Here is a 19,430-nt window from a genome sequence, read left to right on the forward strand (position 1 = left end):
CTTGTGAGGCTGATGGAGCAGCACTGAACATTTTTCTCTTTTATAACATTTGCTTTTTTCTCGTCATAGAAAATGATATGATGACATTTTGCAGGGATAGAGTGCAAAGGAAAAACACAATTTGGGGTTTAAGGCATAAAGCAAACTTTTAATCTCACTCTTGCTGAATTTAATTGTTAGGTTTGGTGTTTTACTTGCTTAAGGTTTAAGAAAATACCTGGGTCCATTTTAAAAATTATAGCATCATGGAAACGAAAGTTTAAAACATTAAAATGCATAAATACTGACGTTTCTAAAAGGGCTTAAATAAGTATGCACTTTATATTTAAATCAGAACAACACAGAAAAAGATCATTTATAACTCAGTGAAGAGAATCTTGGGAAAATGGTGAAGACTACTCCTCAAGACCTAGGTGTTTTACTCAGGATATAGTACCTAATTAAAAAAAAATCTTGAGCTTTGAAACTTGACAGCTCTTGGTCTTTATCACCTAAGACCTCTTTGAGTGCAAGCATTTAATCTCTCTGTTTGCACATCTGTGAAATGGGGATAGCATGACTGGACAGGGTTGTTGTAAGAATTAGAGCTAATATGTGTGGTTGTCAGAAGGCAGGCCCTTGATAAATGGCGGTTACTGCCGTGCTCTCTTCCTGTGAACATATGGCTCTAGTACTTAACAGCTGGGTCTCCCAGAACTGCACTTCTGCCTGCAGGGGAGCTTTCCACCCTATGAAAGTTTAGTCAGATTACACTTTTGAAATCTCATGTAAGAAGGAAAACCAACAATGTTTTACCTTTGAAACAACTTTCTTCAGACTCCTAGGATGCAGGGTGACCCTAAAACTCAGTAAGCACTCTCCAACTGGATCCACAGCTTCTAAAAGGGCCAGGCAAAAGAAGACATACTTCTGTGAGTACCCTGGTCAGCGCCTGAAATTGAGGTTGCCGATAAATAAAGATTATAATATGATTGCAAGCAACCGTCATGCAGCCTGGACGGAGGCTATAAAAGAAACTGAGACCGTGTGTGGGATAAACTTAAAGGAAGAGAGAAAGGCTTCCAGGATGAGTACTTCAGCCACAGTCTACCTCCCTTCTCCCACCTTCTGGCAGGAAGAGCAGGGAGTGAGCCCACAAAAACATCCCTGTGAAAGACGAAAAGATCAGGCCTTCCTGGATGTTGGAACTATCTAAGATAAAACCTTAAATTTTCACTATTTAATTAGCTATTCAGGGTCCACACCATGTGAGCAATAACCTAAGAGTGCCTCTGGGAGCATATGATGGGTCCCAACCATTGTGCCCATTTTCCAAATTTTAACATGAAAATAGAAAGTGAAGGCCTCCAAGAGAATTTATTATGGCCTGGAGCTCAAATAGTTCAACAGAAATCAGCGCATTTCCTCTGATTTACGTGATTTCTTCCAAAGGGTCTTTTTCTCTCTAGTCCTTTACATTCTCCTTCTTACTGCTAGAATGGAATTGCCTAATCTAGCTTGTTTACCTCTTTTACCAGCCCCTGGAACAGCCTGGAACATATTCAGTGTTTGATACGTAATTTATGAATGAATGAATCCTGATCTTGCCCAAGTTATAGCATGGTGCCACCAACTCCATCCAAGAAGAGAAGTTGTCCTTGGGAGGTAATTCTGGGCAATGTGAATCCTAAACGTTTACAAACTCAGGAAGATGTTTCCAGTATAAGGAATTTGAATGCTCCCATATATATTATTTCATTAACTCTTACTAGCAGGATACTTAAGAGGACAAAGTGTATCAGCCTGATATCACACTAAAGAAGGAGAGACCTCAGAAGGCCATGTGATTTGGCCATCTTCAATCAGGGAAATCATGAATGAAACAAGAAGAGGGAGTAACAAGATTATCAGCCTCATAGCCAGGAGCAAAATTTAAAAAGATGCCTTTTCTTGGTGTTAGAGCTTCAAATAATTACAAGCACTGCAGAAAACTACAGAGCAAGCCTCTAGGTGTTTATGTCAAAAACCATAAAACTTGATCTGACTGGGCAAATTTTTTCTTCAATTGTGGTTAAAAAAAAGTATATAACATAAAACTTACCATCTTAACCACTTTTAAGTGTACATTTCAATAGTGCTAAGCATATTCACATTGTTGTGCAAGAGATCTCCAGAATATTTCATCTTTGTATGAAGTAAGTCTCTAGTCCCTCCTCCTCTCCACCAGCTCCTGGCAAACATCATTCTACTCTTTGATATTTATTGTTACCAAATCTACAGTAGACCCTGTTAAATTGTTGAAATGGTCCTTAGATGAATCGTCCATTAACATAATGAAATGTCTAGAGAGCAAGCTGGCTTTAGGGAGAAAAACATTCTTCAAAAAATTATGAATTCAGAGTTTTTTTTCTCCTTCAAGAACTTTGCTTGAAGTCAGGCCTGTAGGGTCATTCTGGCATCCTGACTTCAGGAAAGGCCCAGGTGATCCCAATCTGTGTATGGGTAATGAAATGATGGCAGCCGGAAGTCTGCGTATCTTCTATCACAGGAGGTCATTCTCAATAATTACATTGACACAAGAGAAAAATAAGTTCTACCTACTGATACACCAAAATATTGTTCTTAATCTAATAGCCTTGGAAGTAATATTCAGGTCTTAAATTAAAATGGACTTTGTTCCTGCTGTATTCAATTTTCAGTTCATATCCCGCCTGCTAGAAGAGAAGGCTAAATCCTTCTAGGCAATTAAACAATAAGTAAATTGTTATAAAAATGAAAGGAAATGACCAAAAACATGCTACAGATGGAGGATAGGTAAGGTAGAAATAGTGGTTAGGTGATTTGATTTGTACAACAATCATATGAAGATGGGTCCTACTCCAACCCCCACTTTCAAATGAGAAACTGATGTTATAAGAGATCAAGTAACATACCCAAAATCACACAGTGACAGGCATATTACATATATCATTTTATTGAATCCTCACAACCAAGGAGGGGATGTTAGTACTGTCATTATCTTCATTTTGGAGCTGAGAAGTTTGTAACTCAGAGGATTTTGGGTGGCTCCCCTAAGTCAGCTGGTAAATAGCAGAGCCATGGTTTGAACCAAGTTTGTCCACAACAGTAAATGCTAAGCAGCTTCACAGATGTAACACCACAGACTCAGTAGAGTTAAGTGACTTGCCTAATACTTGGTTGCAGATCTAAGACTATAATTAGGGTCCCATGTCTCTCAACTGGTTCACTTTTCACAATATAAGGTGATCCTTTACACAGTCTGTAGATCATCACTTCCTTTTCAAATCACTTACAGACCATTCAGTTAGTTATTAACATACAAAGTTGCTGGAATCTCTTTTTCCTCTTTTGTATATTGTGGCATTTGCACATCTTTATAACTCAGTTTTCACAATCTACAGAAACGATTGCTCAGTTCTGTAATATTTTATCTGTATTTTCCTCCCTTCATACTTGGAGATACACATTGCCTTGGTGCAAAAGCTTGAACACATTTGAAAACATTTTTTCTTACCATCTTCTCACTTTTCTCCTGAAGATTATTCATCCTGATTAAAAATCACAAGTGAAATATGAGTAGGTAACATGATGTAGGCCAGGCCTTCTTAGGCACGTTTCACGGCTCCTCATTCAGTCCTTACAACAACCTAAGAAGTACTATGTAGTACTCACAACAGCCTATGAAGTACTATGATTATTCCACTTTTCGCTTGAGAAAACTGAAGTGCTGAGCTAATAAATGGCAAAGCCAGTCAAACCCGAGGTACTTGAAACCCCAGCCTGCATTTTTAAACTATGTCTCCTCTGCCTGAATTACATAGTCCTTATTTCTTTTTACCTTCTGTTAATTTCACACTATCTGCCCTAAGCGATGTTCTAGCCTTTCCTTGTACTACTTCTAGCTCCAGGTACAGCAAAGAGAGATTTTGGTATTCTTCATTGTTTTAATCTCAGGCATCTCTTGACTTCACTCATATTGACACATTTCTGCAATTAAATGCTGGCTCTTACATCTTTTGTACGTGTCATTTTAAATCCATTGCATTGGTTTTGTAGATGGATCTTCTTTTTTTTTTTTTTTTGCCCTGTGGGTACCATGTATACTTTTGTTACATTTTAATAGAATTCCTCATATTCCTTTACAGAGGGTAATAAAAGCATTATTCAAAATAATTAGGAAGTTGAGTATTATTACTATATTTTAGTTCAAGAAGTCACTCTACAGATCAACTTATAGACAATTAGGATACAAAACTTTAAAACCAAAGCAATATTAAAGATAGCATTGTATTTTTTTTCCTTGAAGGCACAGACCAATCTGATATTTCTTCAAAAATCTTTATTATAATCAATAATCATTAAGGATATAAACCTAGAAATTCTAAGAAAATTGGTTGAGCATGCAGTGTCACAATGGTTAAAAACTTTTCTGGTTCCATATGACTTTTAGGATTGTTTTTCTATTTGTGTGAAAAATGCCATTGGAATTTTGATAGGTGTTGCATTGAATATATAGATGGCTTTGGGTAATATGGACACTTAACAATACTAATTATTCAGCTCCCGGGTGGGATATCTTTTCATTAATGTGTGTCTCCATCAATTTCTTTCCTCAATGACATAGTTTTCAGTATACAGATCTTCTGCCTCCTTGGTTATATTTACAGATTTTTCCCACTCTTTGAAAGTAGAGCATTCCTGTAAAACCTTTCATAAGCTGAAATGATGTAAAGCAAAGAAGCAATTTGGATACATCTTGCTAACAGATGCACAAAGTAAATCAAGATAAAGCATGGATGCTCACAGACACTACGGCAGCTTGATGTTGAGATGCTTATTGTAGTTTCCAAGGATGGAGCTTGGTGGTGCCTTTCTTACTGCTCAGAATGAGTGCTGCCTTTATAACAGCGCATAGCAAAACGCACTTTGAACTTTATTTTTGCTTTTTGCCTTTTTTCATAAAAGTGGAAATCTTCTTCAGATTTCTGCTGGTTAGCAAGAACAGGTACTAATGTAGGTCTTTCACAAGGGAGAGTGGCATAAAGTGAAATTTCAAAAAATGAGGGATGCCTGTAGTCCTAAGTGCTTTACTGTTTCAATATGCTATTATAAATGGGCTTGTTTTCTTTTTTTTTTTTCCTCTTTCAGATATTTTGTCATTAGTGTGTAGAAAAGCAATTGATTTTTGCATGGTGATTTTGTACCCTGCAACTTTACTAAATTTGTTTACTAGTTCTAACAGTTTTCCAGTTGCTCCTTTACGGTTTTTCTAGAAATAAGATCATATAATCTGTAAACTGAGAAAATTAATTTTTTCCTTTATGATTTGGATGTCTTTATTTCTTTTATTGCCTAATTGCTATGGCTAGGTCTTCCAGTACAAGATTGAATATGAGTGGTAAGAGTAGGCATCCTTGTCTTGTTCCTGTTTTTAGAGGAAAATCTTTCAGCTTTTCATCTTTGAGTATGATGTTAGCTGTGGGTTTGTCATATATGGCCTTTATCATGTTGAGGTGTATTCCTTCTATACTTTATTTGTGATATATTTTTTATTATGGAATGATGTTGAATTTGGCCAAATACTTTCTCTGCATTTATTGATAAGATCATACGATTTTTATTTTTTACTTTGTTAATGTGGTGTATCATGTTAACTGATTTGTATATGCTGAACAATCTTTGTATCCCAAGGATAAAACCCACTTGATCATAGTGCATGATCTTTTTAATATGCTATTGAAACAAGAGATTCACTTTAGATTTAAGGACACACAAAGGCTGAAAAATGAAAGGATGGAAAAAGATATTCTATGCAAGTGGAAACTAAAAGAGAGTAGAAGCAGCTATAATTACATTAGACGAAATAGGCTTTAAGTTAAAACTGTCACATGAGCCAAAAACTATTATAAAAACTGTCATAAAAGGGTCAATTAACAATGAAGATATATAAATTATAAATATGTATATACATATATGTATATATACCCAACATTGGAATATCTCAATGTATAAAGTAAACATTGACAAAACTGAAGGGAGAAATAGTAACACAAAAATAATAGTAGATTTCAATACTTCACTTTCCATAATGGATAGAACATTCAGAAAAAGATAAAGGAAACAGAGGATTTGAACAATATTATAGACCAAATATACAGAAGACCTAAATAGACCATTCCATCCAACAGCAGCAGAATACACATTCTTATCCAGCACACTTAGAACACTCCCCAGGATCAATCACATGTGGGTCATAAAACAAGTCTCAATAAATGTAAAGGTCTGAAATCACACCAAGTGTCTTTTCTGACCACAATAAACTTAAACTAGAAATAAATAGCAAATGGAAACTGATAACTTCTCCAATATTTGGAAATTTTAAAATATACTCTTTAATAACAAATAGGTCAAATAAGAAATCAAAAGGGAAATTAGAAAATATCCTGAGACAAAGGAAAGTGAAAATACAACATACTAAAACTTACGGGATACATCAAATACATTAGCAATAATTAAGTATATAGCAAGAAACACCTTCACTAAAAAATAAGAAAGCTCTTTTTTTAAGGAGAAAAATTTCAAATGATTTTCTAATTTAAAACATAAAAAAACTCATACAACTTAATTCTGCACTTCAAGAAACTAGAAAAAGAAGAACAAATTAAGCCCAAAGATATTAGAAGAAAGAGAATAATAACAATTAGGAAATAAATAAAATAGGAAAAGAAAAAATTTTAAAATCAACAAAACTAAGCTTTAAAAAAAAAAAGACAAACTCAATTGACAAACCTTTAGTAAGACTAAAAAAAGAAGAGAAAACTCAAATAAATGAAATTAGAAAAAAGGAGACATTACAACTGAGGCCACAGAAATAAAAAGGATTAATAGAGACTACTATGAACAATTAGATGCCAACAAGCTGTATAACGTAAAATAAATGGATAAATTTCTTGAAACATACAACCTACCATGACTGAATCATGAAGAAATAGAAAATCTGAGCAGATGTATAACTAATAAGGAAATTGAGTCAGTAATCGAAAATCATTATACAAAAAGAGGTCCAAGACCAGACAGATTCACTGTTGAATTCTAACAAATATTTACAGAATTGAAACCAATCTTCCTTAAACTCTTACAAAAAAATTAAAGAAGGGAACACTTCCACACTCATTTTTTGAGACCAGTATTACTCTGATATCAAAGACAATACAAGAAAACTACAGGTCAATATCCCTAATGAGTATTGATGCAAAACTCCTCAACAAAATAGCAGTAAACCAAATTCAGTAGCACATTAAAAGGTCTGACCAAGTAGGATTTAACCCAAGAGTGCAAGGTTGGCTCAACATATGAAAGTTAATCAGTGTGATACACCAATTAACAGACTGAAGGATAAAAATCACATGATCATCTTTATAGATGCAGAAAAAGCATTTAACAAAATTCAACGCCGTCTTGTAATAATAATGCATAAGAAACTGGAAATAGAAAGAAATTACCTTAACATAAAAGGTCATATAAAAAGCCCACAGCTAACATCATACTCAAAGCTAAAAACACAATTCTTCTAAGATCAGGAGCAAAGCAAATATACCGACTGTTACCACTTCTGTGCAACACAGTACTGGAAATCTAGCCAGAGCAATTAATCAAGAGAAAGAAATAAAAGACACCCAAATAGGAAAGAAAAATTAAAATTATCTCTGTCCACAGATAACATGATTCTATATGTAGAAAACCCTAAATCTTACACACACATAACAACAATAACAACAACAACAAAAACCTGATAGAGTAAATGAATTTAGTAAAGTTGCAGGATAAAAAATCAACATATAAAAATCAGTCTAATTTCTACACACTAAAAATAAACAGTCCTAAAAGGAAATTAAGAAAACAACCTTATATATAACAGCATCAAAAAGAATAAAATACTTAGGAATAAACTAACCAAGGATGTCAAAGAACTGTACTTGAAAAAACTGTAAAACATTTGTAAAAGAAATTAAAGAAGACTAAATAAATGGAAACACATCCCATGTTGGTAGATGGAAGACTTAATATTCTTTATGTTTTTAAAATACCCAAACTACCCAAAGTAAACTTCAGAGTCAAAGCAATCCCCATCAAAATCCTCATGGCACTTTTTATTAACAGAAATTTAAAAAAAGATCCTAAAGTTCACATGGAACCACAGAAGACTAAATAGATAAAACAATCTTGGGGAAGAAAAACCAAAGCTAGAAGCATCACACTTTGTGTTTCAAAACCTATTATAAAGCCAAAGCAATACAGCAGTATGGTATTAGCACAAAGAGAAATGTATAGACCAATGGGACAAAATGTAGAGCCCCAAAATAAACCCACAGATATACAGTCAACCTATCTTCAACAAGAGTGCCAAGAAGACACAATGCTGAAAGGGGATAGTCTCTTCAACAAATGTATTGGCAGAAGAAAGAAACTGGACCCTTATCTTACACCATACACAAAAATCAAATCAAAATGAACTAAAGATTTAAATAAAATTTTAAAGACCTGAAAATATAAAGCACCTAGAAGAAAATATGGGGGAAAAGCTTCTGGACATTGATCTTGGCAATGATTTCTTGGGTAAGACATGAAAAGCACAGACAAAAACAACAACAAAATTAGACAAGTGGAACTATATAAAACTAAAGAATATCTGAATAGCAAAGGTAGCAATCAATAGAGTGAAAAGGCAACCCATGAAATGGGAGGAAATATTTACAAATAATATATGTGTAAGGAATGAATTTTCAAAATATATCATTAACTACTACAACCAAATAGCAAAATACTAAATAACCCAATTTTAAAATGTCAAAAGACTTGAATAGACATTTCTCCTAAAGAGACACACAAATGGCCAATAGGTATATGAACAGATGTTCAACATCACTAATCATCAGGAAAATTAAAATAAAAATCACAATAAGATATCACCTCACACCTGTTAGGATAGTCATTCTCAAAAAAAAAAAAAAAACCCAGAAATATCAAGTGTTGGCAAAGATATAGAGAAATTGGAATCCTTGTTCACTGTTGGTAGGAACACAAAATGATGCAGCTACTACAAAAAAACAATATGGTAGTTCCTCAAAAAGTTAAAAATAGAACTACTATATGACCCAGCAATCCCACTTCTGGGTATTTATCCAAAATAATTGAAAAAGATATCAAAGAGCTATTAGCACCCCCACATTCATTGCACCATCATTCACAGAAGTCAAGATACAGAAACAATCCAAATGTCCATCAACAGATGAATAGATAAAATTGGTATATACCTGCAATGGAATATTACTTGGCTGTGAAAAAAGAAAGAAATCCTGCCATATGCTTCAACATAAATGAACCTTTAATACATTAGGCTAAGTAAAATAAGCCAGTCATAGAAGGACAAGTACATTATTCTACCTATATGAGATATCTAAAATAGTCAAATTCATCAAAGTAGAAAGTAGAATGGTGGGTGCAGGGGATGGTGGGAAGGGAAAATGATGAGTTGCTATTTAATGGGTATAAAGTTTCAGTCATGCAAGATGAAGAAGCTAGATATCTTCTGCACACCTTTGTGCTTATGACCAAGAATATTGTATACTTAAAAATTAAGAAGGTAAATCTCATGTCATGTGTTTTCTTACCACATACACAAATGCAAATGCATCTTCAGAAGCCAAAGGAAGAACATGTTTCAAGAAAAGAAGTGTGGTCAATCACATCAAATGATGCTGAAAAGTCAGATAATATGATAGAGAATTAACCATTAACTTTAGCAAAAAAAAAAAAAAATCATTGGCAACCTTGATAAAAACAATTTTAGTGCAGTCGTGGGGAAGTAATGAAATTAGTGTTGGGTAGGCAGAGGAAAGGAAATAACAACCTAAAGGCAGAGTGGGTATTTTTTACAAATATTAGAGAACTTCTTCTTATCTAAAGAAAATTCAAAATATGCAAAACTGATGCAGGTGGGTTGATGGGTTAATGGTGGTAAACTGAGAAAGTTCTTGTCTGTTTTTATCCATTTTTTCTATAAAATTAAAGATGAGATCATAAGTTTAGAGTGAGGTGGGAAAGAGGTATTGATTTGAGAAGCAAGAAGAGGTATGAAGTTATCATCTCAGAGAATAGGAAGACGAATTTACTAGGAATGTGCAGTAAGATTAGTAGGGATGTGCAGTAAGATCCACGGTCAGCAGTTTCTGGTTAGTGAGCCATTCATTGAGACTATGAAATCTTTCTCTAGCAATATTTGGTTTTCTGGAATTGCAATAGGTATAAAAATAAGTTTAACTGAGTTGGAGTTTTTTCCAAGTAAGCAGAACATGAAAGCATAAGACAAGAGAATTAAGGACATTTTCAAGAGTGAGATTCTAACACTGGACCCAAGGAATTTGAACTGATGCAATGAGAAATGAGGACAGGAGACATGATAAGAGACTTAACAGAACTTCACAATTCTGCATCCTTCCCTTCTAGCAACTTTCTAAGCAGTATCTTTACATCCTCCTGACCACCTCTTTTTCTGAAAAAGCCCAGGGCAGGTCTTGGCAGGAGTGTGTTTAAGACTAACCCTGCTAACGCAGCCCCGGTCCTCCTTCTCATCTTCTTCTTCCTCCTCCACACAGCAACAGAGGAGGATAACCTGAGACATGCGTTGAGGTAGGTTCCCATTTGTCCATGGGGACTCTTTCAAGCACACCTCCCTCTTCACCAGCCAACAAGACAGAGGGGACCTCCAGGAAAGCCTGCCAGGCAACTAATAACTGTCATTCATCATAGTCCACTTTCCTTCATGAAATAAAAATTCTCCATGTGAATCAAGGAATACAACCATCATTTATAATGTTGACCAGGGATAAACACAGCTGCTTCATAAAAATTAATTCAAAAGAAGAATTCTTCTATGTGAAATACACTATTAGCTGGCATTTAAGATAGAGTGGTATAAGAGCTGTCCACTCCTAGGATCTGTAATGAAAGACATGAACATAACAAGAGCACGTCTAACAAATCAGTGGGCCATCTGTTTCAGTACCTGATCTCCAGAGGTGACTAATCCTGGCTGCTTCTCAAGAATGTTTAACCGTCTCCTCCTGCCCCTCTTCCTGACCCATCTTCCTCTCTTAATAGAGCATAATAAAAGCATATGGTACTGTAGAAACCTGAACCATGGCAAATTCCTCTCTCTTTTCCCTGCCTTCTAGAATATATGATTTACAGACTTTTCTGGTCCCCAATCTTCTGAGATTGACCCTAATCCTGTGCGGAGAAGGAGAAATAAGAGAATATATAAGCTTCTTGAGGAAAACAAATTCCATGATTGTGTCTATAAGTTCCTTGGGTGTCCATGAATAATGGTTATAAATAAGAGGTAGCCTCATCGTTGGTAATAAGTAAAATTTTCAGATTAATAGAGCTGACTCCTTTAGTCAACAATAATTAAAATGTGTGCATACATGTGCATATATGTGTATGAGGTTTAACCTTCTCTTGAAGGCTCAGAGCATATCAATTACCCTAGTAATGTGCTTTGAAGAAATGGAGGTGTTAGTGATAACTTTAGGCATATTAGATTACTTGACTCTACTTACATCGTTCCAGTCTGCTCCCTGGGAACAATACCCACCCCAGCTGTGTTCCTACTCTGGACTTGTCTGGAGAAATGACTATTTAGGTAGCACTAGAGGAAAACTTACAGGAAATATCAAGAAGTTTCTTGGAAAATAAGTTATCTTAAGAGAAAGTTGATACACCCATGCATGTGCTCACACACAAACGCGCGCGCGCAGAGAAGGTGAGCTAACACTGAGGGTGATGCAGAGTACAGAATAAAATCTATCCTATGTCTTGTTTTCTTCTTAACCCTCATAAACTCATGCCTGAGTCCTAGGGCAAGAAGGCAACACTAGAAGAATTAATATACGTCCAAAGAGCTCTTTTGTTGGCATCCTATCAGGCAAAAGAATTGAAAGGAACTGGCAGTGTTGGCACTCACGGCTTCAGCAATGATGGCGGACAGGGTCAGCAGGGGAAGTTGGCATCAGCACCCTGTACAATGGGGGACCCAGCTCTGGGATCTTTGACCACAGTGGAACCCAGGGTCCTTGTTGCACGTTAACATCCTCAATGCTGGGCCTCTGCAGACATAGCACAGGCCCCGGTGGAAATGCCAGCAGCAGTGGGGTTTGGGGTGTAAGAATGCAGTGAAGAACAGCTCCTCTATATGTCAAAGCAGCAAAAAATGACGGCTCCCCTTGCTCCCCCAAAACAGGGAAGAAGGAAAATCACAGATAACAATTGTGCGGTAGCCCAAAAATGGTTTATAAAACATACTTAGAAATTTGTCCAGAGATTTCTAAAACTATTTGGAAGTCCATGAAGGAGGTACTTGAGAGGAATCAAAACTGACAATTAACATGGCTCTGATTTTACTTTGGGGCTGACAGGGTTTAGGGAACACACTACCGTTTGTGTCCCTGTGTCCTCATTTATTAATCTTTCTCATAAATATTCCCTATTTTTATTGCTGATGGACATCACTCAACAGTCTTATTCCTCCTCTTTGTAAATTTACTTTTTCTGTTGTGACTGGTTAGGGTTGGAATCAAATAAGAGAAAATAAACTCTAAATAAAGATATGAGAAATCATACGAGTAAAGTGTGTGAGCCTTAACATGCAAATATATCTATTTTAGCAACTTGAAGATTTTTAAATTTTTAACTATTTTAGAGCACTGATTATGCTATGTAAGTAATGAAATAAGTGAGTTATGTTTCTCTTCCATGTAAACCGTGGTTTAAATGAGTAGGGTATTGCAAGTACGAACAAGGCTGATGGTTTTCTATTGACTTACTATTTACCTTTGTTTTTGATGGCTTTCTGATGCGGATTATTACTGTATTTTGCATGTATGATGCCATTATTACTTCGGAGCAATATGTATAAGTTTTAGCTTATAGATAAGGTGAACAAATCTGTATCTGATAAATATAACAAAAGTAGCTGGGCCTGTAATACAACAAAAATGAGATTAAATGGACAAAGAACCAACCCAGGGATGTTTCCTAAATTGTCATTAGTGACCACTAGCATCGCCAGATGGGCTGATTTTAAGTGCTTTGATAGCTGATATCAATGAGCACCAGGACTTTAAGGAAATGAGGGGGAAGGTTTTACATTTATCACAGTGGCCTAATTTGAACACTTAAGTAGCAATTAAGTCACATTTATTGTTCAAGGTGCATGATGAACTGTAATGTCAGTTATCAGAAATGTTCCCAACCTGGGCCATTAGCTTTGAGTCAGATATGGGGTTCTGGCTCTAAGCCTGACTGTAAATTTGAACACTTACAGATAAACTGCGTGGTCCATTAGAAAGAGCTCAGTCAAAGATGTATATTTAAATTTGGTTCTGCTACTTACACAAAGGTTCCCCTTAGAGACACCCTAAGCAGTGTTTCTCAAACTTTAAATGGGTATATAAATCACCTGGGGACCTTGCTAAAGTGCAGACTGAGATTAAACAGTTTTGAGGGCAGGGGTCTGAGATGCTGCACCTGTGTGCCCTGAGGCTGCTGGTCATTGGATCAACTTTGAGTAGCAAGGCCTGAGGAGATTGTCGACAGTGCATGTGAAAGGCACACGTGTAATGAGAAAACACCGTGTGAACTGTAAAATGGCATATGTCTCTCTTTATATTGGTTAGTTATAGTCAGTGATTCAATTCAACTTATCAAGAAAAAGCCCTAGTAGGGTAAATTACACTCCAGATATTTTTCAGTTTTTTTTTTTTTAGCAAAATCAAAAACACAACTGGGAATCAGAAAGGCAGCACAAGAAAGTATTCATCCTAAACAATTTTGTTGCTTTTTGACTGCTTTGAAAGATTAACTTCCAAATTACTATCCAGACTAAAATGATAGGGAGAAAAAAGTCCTGCTGTCTAAAAGAAACTTGTGCAATTAGATCTAGTCCCAGATTTGTCCTGTAGATTGTCCCATCAAAACAGAAATAGTAAATTACAAGGAAAAGGAAGACAGTTGGCTCCAGGAACAGCAAGAAAAAGATCACTGTGAGGAAAGAAATTAAAAACTAATAAAAGCCAACACAAGAACACAGAAATCAGGGCTATCTGAACATCTAGTTTCCCTAAGAATCACTGTTCTTTTTTCACTGGTGTTAGCATTTTCTAGAAGAGTGTACAAAATCTACAAGAACAATTATTCATTTCTAAAGTATTTCTGTGTTCCTTATCGAAAGTACAGTTAACAATTCCTGTTCAAGTTTTGGCTCAAAAACTGGTAAAGAGAGACAGAAGGAAGGCAGATCACTCCAGATTGGTAGGTGGCAGGTTTAATAAGCAGGGAACTTACACAGGAAGTTTTCTGGGGGCAACTGCAAGATGAGTAGCTCTCCACACCTGCCCACCAGAATCTTAAAAGTTTACATAGAGGCTTCAACAAGGTTCAGCCACGTACACTGTCCAGATGGTCTCAATAACACATTGCTCTCCCAAGGCTGTGCGTGTCCTTGAAAATGGCTCCCACTGTGGAAATGATGGGCAGAAAGTACATTCCAAGGACGGGAGGAGGTAAGGAACCTCTGATTTACTGAGTCTAGTTTGCAAGTCAACTGATGGTCAGCTCAGTGACCTCCTCTGACACCAAGGAAACATGCACTGTTTCTGAGGTTCCAGTCCCACAACATTTTGGCCAATCTTTCATTATTACATGGTCAGTTTGCTATATTATGTGACCACGTTCATCACATACCAGAAAATGTGTTACAGACCCCCTCCCATGGAAGAGAAACCCTTCTTGATCTTTTAGATTTGGGGCAGAATGACTTTGTAGCATGGATCCAGATCACCAACCCCCCTCTCAGATCAAACAACAGCTTGCTTGCTCCCGTGGTGGACCCCTTTACAGTGGTACTGGAGGCACCGTGACTATAACATTAGAACTTGGCTGCAGAGATGCCATAAATTCAGCAGACTCACCAGAGATTCATCAGGACTCACCCTCACCTGAATTTGATACTTTGTCTCCCTGCTTCCATCCCTGTTTATCCTCTCTCACCTGTTTGTGGTGAGAGGTCACATCATTCGTAATCCAAAATGCCCGGATATTGTTAAACATGTATTAATGAAAACTTAGCTCGGTGTTATCAGAGATAGGAAGAAAAGATAAGTCAGACTGAAATCTGAGGAACTGTCAGTGTGTTCCGACAGTACCATTCCTTTGAAAAATAAAATGAAGGTAAAACTACTAATAGCAATTACTAACTTAATGCCTTAGGCCAGTCAATACCAAATCATGAGGCCATTTAAATGCAAAACAGCCACTGAGAGAGTTGGCTCTGAAAGTGTTCAAGATGCAGACACTTGAGAAATGTTTAAAGATGTCAGAACTGCACACCTGGTGGGGAATATCACACATCTGCAAGTCGTTCTTTTCACAAGCCCTGGGTAATCCAAGTCAGCTGTCCCAAGTGGGTGGCTAATTAGGCAGCTCTTCACTCCTCAGTTGCTTCACCTAAGAAAATCTGAAGCTTTGAGGATGACCAAGCAGCAGTTCCCTTAAATCGAAACACTTGGGTGGTGCATCAGGAGTGGTTTTAAATGGTGGAGATAATTACTTAATTCAAGCTGTAGCAACTGGACAAGTAAACATGAGCAGCCAGGAAGCTATTAGCATGATTTTAAGGCAATTATTCCATTAGTGTTTAATAGTCTCCAATTAGTCTTCCCTGACTATTGAAGTTTGAATGTCTTTCTTTCCTCCAAAAATTCTCACAGTGAGTAATACAGAAAGGTTCCAAACCCATTTTTAAACCTGAATTTGTATGTATGGATCTGCCAAACCTACATTACAGAATCATGGGGGAATTTAGGAGTATAGATTTGGTGAAATGTGTGAGGTTTTTTTTTTTTTTTTCTCATAAGTTTTAAGGGTGAGAATGGAAGGCTTTGCAGGGGATCCACTTTGAGTGTAATACTAAGAGGGGCTGGGAAAGCAGTGAAAATTCCCACTGCATCCAGTACTATCATCATTACGTTTCTACTGTAGGACTACCAGGATATCAAAGTCTCTGACCTCAGTTTTTTACTTTGGGGAGAAAAGTAAGACTGCCCTGTTCCTACTAATGCCTATTTCCTCGTCCTTTCACCCTGATTAGTGCTCCTTGCTGCTGAATCAGCCAGATATGAACCCCAAAGCACTTCCCTTCAAAATTCCTAGGGGATCCTTTCTAACCACTTTAGGGGTCATATCACTCAACTGATATGAGGTCATTTGCCTTCACTGAGGTGTAATTTTTACATCTGTGAAGCAGAATTAATAATACCAGCATTACCTGCTTCACAAGGTTTGGGGAAGGAGTATGTGATTTGGGGTACATACTAGGGCTATGAAAAGTGAAGCACGATAAAAACGTAAGATAGATTCAGACATGGTATCACACCATCCCTCAGAACTCACAACGTGAACTTAGCTTTTAAACCTCACTTTGTCTCTGGAGAGTTACCTATCAGAAGGCTGGCATCCAAGCCTTGCCCTGAACCTTTTATGTATGCATAAGTGCTCAGGTAAGACCATGTGAAAGTAACTGTCTAAAAAAAAAAGAAGAAGAAGAAGGAAGAAAAGAGGATAGAAGTGAGAGTGGAATTTTGCCAACAAAGTTGTGTACCTTCTATTATCTCCTTCAAAAGAGCAATCCCTAGGCTTACCCTGGGAGCTGGGTATGTGCAGAGTGGAGAAGCTAGGTTGTCCTTTTCCTTGGAGATACTTGGGCTCTTGGGAAGCTACCCCATGAAGAAGGGCAAGAGAAGACAAACCCTTCCCTTCCATGATTGGTGCTCAGAGTGCAGCCTGTGGCTACCATAACCGCCAAACATCCACTTGACTAATGGCCATTGATATGAGTTACTAATCAGTTCCAGCGCTGCTGGTTAGAGACTCTTGGGATTTGGCAGGGAGGGGGCTTTTCCTTTTTAAAAAAATTGTTTCAAAAACTATGATTTCCCCCAGTGTCTGAGAGGGGGCGCTGGATGGGGGCAGATCTAGAGAGATAGACCGGAAGGTTAAACTTGATAACGGGCTCAACCTGGGGCAGGGGGTGGACTACCTATCCGTAATTTGCCCTCCAGTTGAGTCCTGGAGGGGTCAGGCATCTGCAGCTTCAGCCCAAGTGAAAAGTCAACGAAGTATAGCTGTGTCCCCAGCTGTCACCGTATTACACTGCCCTGAAACGACCCTCCCTCCTGCACACCTGAACTAGGGTCTGCTGCGCGCTCCTGCCCCAGAAACCAGCCTTCTCCTCTAGTGCCAGCCGTGCGCGCCATGCTGAAGCCTCTGGATCCCTCCAGTCTCTTCCTCGCTTTGCCCAGGCTTCCTGCCTTCTAGCCTCCCTGGACACTGGCGCAATCATCTTTTCCCTAAGGTTTGCCTGTTAATTCCACCCCTCTGCCGCTGCCCACGCTGGTTCCCCTGCCGGGCTTCTGTCCCGAGCAACAAATGCATGGTCCACGAGGGTTTGCTTTCCTGACCCGCGCGCTATACATTGCTAACAGCCCTTGGACCAGAGTCCAGACGGTGGCCACCTAGCCAGGCCCTCTAGGGCCACGCAGATCAGAAAACGGCGCCCTCCGCCCCTCTTCCCCTTCAGCTCCAGGTCAAGGGCAGCGATCACGCCGCCGCCGGTCCCTGAACTTTCATCACTCTTCGGGAAGCGCTTTGTCTCTTTAAAGGAGACTAGGGACGAATATTAATGACTCTGGCAGATTCTAACCGAGAAATACACCAAATCAGCTTGATTCAGTGACAGGGATGGAGTCCGGAGGTCCACGAGCCGGAGCCGAGCCCTTGGGACAGCAGCTTGCGCTCACCTCTCACTATCACCCCACTGCCCCAGAAATCACCCCCAGCCCCAAGTCTTCGGGGAAAACCGTGGGAGAGGGGCGCGAGGGGCCATCCTAGAGCCAAGCCTTTCCCCTGCCCCAGCCTTCTCATACAACCTGCTTCAAAAGCCCATTGGAAAAGCAGTCATCTTGACTCCCCGCGCCACAGTCCCCAGAGATTTGGAAAACGCCAGGAGGCCGGATGCTCCCAGGCACGCAGTTGCCTGGCCCGAGACCCACCCCTGGAGACGAGTTTCCCTACCGCGGGCATCGAGGCAAGTTACCACTTAGTGGCAGATAAAGTAGGGCGGGGCAGGTGAAGCGGGCGCCGAGCGCCCCGTCGGCAGCCTCTGCGCGCCTACCTGGGATGGCTAAATTGGTGAGGGGAATGCTGTGGATGCTCTCCGGCAGAGTTTCCATCCAGTCGGCGAATTTCAGCTCGTTCTTCCCTTGAGACGAGGCCATCGTGCAGGTCGGCGTGCCGCGCGCTGGTCCTCACTCCTCGGGCAGGCTGGCAAGCTGCTGCCGCTAATCCAATGTTTGCTCCAGCCCCGCTAGAGTTTACACTCCGCTGTGCGCCACACCCACAGGATGGCGCAGACACATGCTAATTTTAATAATTATTCAAAACACCCCATGCTCCCTTAGTGCCTCCGCCAGACTCCGCTGGAGCTTTTGTTCCTGACGTCCGCGCTCAGCTTTCTCCTCTCTTCCCTCCCTCTCTGACTCCCTCCTCCCGTCTTATTCCTCCTTTGCGTCTCTGTCTTTTCTCGCCATTTCTGCAGCGTTCCTTAGCTTTCTATTATCTTTTTTTTTTTTTAACTTGGTTCACACAGCTGCTTTGCCCAGGATCTTGTTCGGCCCTTTGATGTGACTTACTGTCCTCTTTGTATAAAAAACAGTCTTGTGGATGAACCTAAAATCCTGGTAGACTTTGGGATGCTATCGCCTCCCGGCGAGCAGACTCTCATACAGGCTCTCAGGACTTTCCATTCTTACCAAAGAGCTTTTTCCTTTTTTAAGCTACAACAGGTTATGTCTTTCCTCAGTCGGGGCCCAGAGCCCTGCTTATAACAAAATGGTGGTCCTTATTCACCACTTTGCCTAATTTTTGGAGTAGTTGACAAGTGTGCTGTCAGCAAAGAGTAGTAAGTTCTAGGCGGTTCCTACTTAATCCCTGGCATCTTGTTTTAGGCATTTCAAGGTAAAGAAGCACATCAACCCCTTCATTTCCCTGTTATGAGAAATCCATGCTGTATCTATGGAGAAGGCTGTTTATGTCTTCTCTCTGTCATTTTTGTGGCTCTCAGGACAAGACTGAAGCCTGATGCTAGAAGAAAATTACCATATTTCCTAGTGGCATGTTGTAATTATTGCCAGTAGCATTTAGTGGAATTTATTTGGCACCATTCAAAATGATCTATGTCATTGTCTGAATTTTCATTCCTTGGCAGACTCTAGAAATGTGCCTCCCTCAAGAGAAATCACTTGTCGAGCCTCCAA

At 38.8% G+C, this 19,430-nt stretch overlaps 1 protein-coding gene across 1 annotated transcript in view; it reads right to left on the reverse strand.

Annotated features, from left to right (window-relative positions):
• PLCXD3 (phosphatidylinositol specific phospholipase C X domain containing 3) overlaps positions 1-18,802 on the reverse strand; it is a 154,749-nt gene extending 135,947 nt beyond the window's left edge. Inside the window, exon 1 of the mRNA XM_011000771.3 lies at positions 18,290-18,802. Coding sequence (XP_010999073.1) covers positions 18,290-18,392 — 103 coding nt within the window. The 5' untranslated portion in view covers positions 18,393-18,802. The remainder of the gene's footprint in view (positions 1-18,289) is intronic.
• Positions 18,803-19,430: the final 628 nt, after the last annotated feature.

This window comes from Camelus dromedarius, chromosome 3, assembly GCF_036321535.1.
Source record: "Camelus dromedarius isolate mCamDro1 chromosome 3, mCamDro1.pat, whole genome shotgun sequence".
NCBI lineage: Eukaryota > Metazoa > Chordata > Mammalia > Artiodactyla > Camelidae > Camelus > Camelus dromedarius.